This window comes from Limulus polyphemus, unplaced genomic scaffold (genome assembly GCF_000517525.1).
Source record: "Limulus polyphemus unplaced genomic scaffold, Limulus_polyphemus-2.1.2 Scaffold7520, whole genome shotgun sequence".
In the NCBI taxonomy this organism is placed as follows: Eukaryota; Metazoa; Arthropoda; class Merostomata; order Xiphosura; family Limulidae; genus Limulus; species Limulus polyphemus.
Window position 1 is genome coordinate 36,005 of NW_013673130.1, and position 2,550 is coordinate 38,554.

Consider the following 2,550-nt stretch of genomic DNA (forward strand, 5'->3'; position numbering starts at 1 on the left):
GGCAGGATAGGAGTCATCTTTAGCTAAGACGGTTTCATTTTTCTAACAGGGTGGGTGGCCTTTGGAATGGGTTGCTTTCGGATGTTGTACTTGTAGAGGCGGTAAATGTAAGAGAGTTTAAGAGAAAGCTTGATAAGTATACGAATGATAAGGGCTGGCTTTAAGATTATTTTAAAATTCTATTTATTAATAGTTTTAGTTTAAAGGATGGAACAGCCGAGATGGACCAATAAGTCTTATAAGCTCATTATAAGAGGTTTACGCGCGGGGTTGCGTGTGCAGATTCGCATCTAAGTTGTCGTCTGTTTAGAATTAGTCTATGAATTTCCTGTATAAGCTGCTAAGAATTTAAGTTATAGTTCCAGATGTGCTATCTATTGTGAAGTTAGGGCTAATTTCACAAAAGAGTTACACTATATGTTACTGTAATTGGCAATATATATATATGTGTGTGTGTTTGTGTTTGCTTCCAATACCTAGGTTTTAAAAATGTCGCTAGATCTGGTGTTTCTTACTAGATAAGTCGATCGGTTTGTCTTTTTTGATCAGATCATTCGGTTCAAAGACTCTTTTGTATTAGATGTTTGGTGTCTGAAAGTATCAAACATGAGCTTCCGAACGTTTTGAAAGTATAATATCTGAGCTTATGAATGTTTTGAAAGTATTGAACACGAGTTTCTGAAAGTTCTGAAAGTATTAAACCCGAGTTTACGAATGATCTGAAAGTAATAAACCCGACTTTCTGAATATTCTGAAAGAATTGAGTATGAGCTTATTGGCGGGCTAGAAACCTATGTTTTGTAACATTGAATTTCCGACATATTCGATTTTTTTTTTTTTTGGTAGATTTTAAATGTTTTTATCTGACTCCAAAGTTATCTCTTTATTTACCCCCCAGTGGCACAGTGGGATGTCTGCGGACTTACAACGCTAGAAACCGGGTTTCGATACCCGTGGTGGGCAAAGCACAGATAGCCCATTGTGTAGCTTTATGCTTAATTACAAACAAACAAAAATCTCTTTATTTATAATTTTTTTACTTTGTTTTTTGGAGATTTCTAATGTTTTTATCTGACACCAAAGTTATCACTTTATTTTTTTTTTACTTTGTTTTTTGGAGATTTCTAATGTTTTTATCTAACACCAAAGTTATCTCTTTATTTATTTATTTTTTACTTTGTTTTTTTTGGAGATTTCTAATATCTTTAACTGCCATCGAAGTAATCTCGTTTCTTATTATCTTTTCCAATATTTGTTTTATCGCCATCTTAAGATTTAAAGCTACGACATCAAATCCAAAGGATGAAAATGTAAAACTTACTAACCCCCAAAAACATACTAACCCCCAAAAACATACTGACCCCCAAAAACATACTAACCCCCAAAAACATACTGACCCCCAAAAACATACTAACCCCCAAAAACATACTGACCCCCACGTAAATTGATATTAAAACTTAAAATGCTGATCGTCAAGTTTTCAGTTTTAAGTAAATAAATTTTCTGTAATTAATCGAACCTTATTCTGGTAATATTTTTCAGGACAACAATATCAGAGTTACCGTCAAACTTAACAGACAGACATCAACTCACCTTGAAGGTACGGAATGAGGCGACACATTACTTTCCCAAAAATAAAGTTTCTCAGTAAGCTGCCTATAAGGGTAAATGGCATACAAAAGACCCCTAGGAGCAGGTCACTTACAGCTAGGTTCATCAAGAAAACATTGGTTACTGTTTTCATTCTCTTGTTTTGTGCCAGGGTCACAATGACCAACGCATTGCCCAGAACGGCGAAGATGAATATCATACAATACATACATACAATGCATATTTTTTCTGCTGGCCATTTCATTTCGGGTGATGACTCTTCGCTCATCACCTCGCTGTTATTTAACGTTGCGTTATCTGCGGACGTTTCCATGCTATTGTGTTCTTCGGTACGTTAAAACTGCTACTCTGTTTACGCAGTCTTTGTGATTCGAGAGAAAGAGAAGTATCTTGCGTTATCGACTCAAAAAATCAAATATATTACCAATCGATTCTAAATAGGAAACCAATTTAGTTTAATATCAAAACCGAGTTTTTATTTTCATTCTACTTTCTTTTTTTTTGAAACTTAGATATTATATATATGTATACATAAGGTGAGAGGAGGATAAACCGCGTTAACGACTTTTCTCTTCCCCGAAACTGCATCCAAACCGTATCGATAGCTGGATGTGAATTGGTTGAACGCGTCTTCTCGCGATGATCGACTGGCTCATTTCGCAACGCGAGTCTGAAATGCGCCCTCTTGTGTTAGAAAACACTTTTATGATATTCATATAAACACAAATACACACGGAGAGATATCGAATTTTCGTTGTTCTGCATGGCATATTGTTTTGCGTGTGGGGATATATATACACGTGCAGAACAACGAATATTTGACATATACATATATATACATCGATACCAACATTTTTGACGCTCTATCTCTTTATTCGGGGGAAATGTTAATATATGACTTATTTCAATATTTGTTATTTTACGCCTTTTCAAACAGAG

The 2,550-nt window shown here is 35.0% G+C and overlaps 1 protein-coding gene across 1 annotated transcript in view; it reads right to left on the minus strand.

Moving 5' to 3' along the window:
* The window catches only part of LOC111089829 (cholecystokinin receptor type A-like), a gene marked incomplete at its 3' end in the record, with an annotated part of 25,332 nt that extends 23,408 nt beyond the window's left edge, over positions 1-1,924 (minus strand). The window contains exon 1 of the mRNA XM_022402979.1: positions 1,594-1,924. Within this exon, the coding sequence (XP_022258687.1) occupies positions 1,594-1,924 (331 nt within the window). The remainder of the gene's footprint in view (positions 1-1,593) is intronic.
* Between the last annotated feature and the right edge of the window lie 626 nt (positions 1,925-2,550).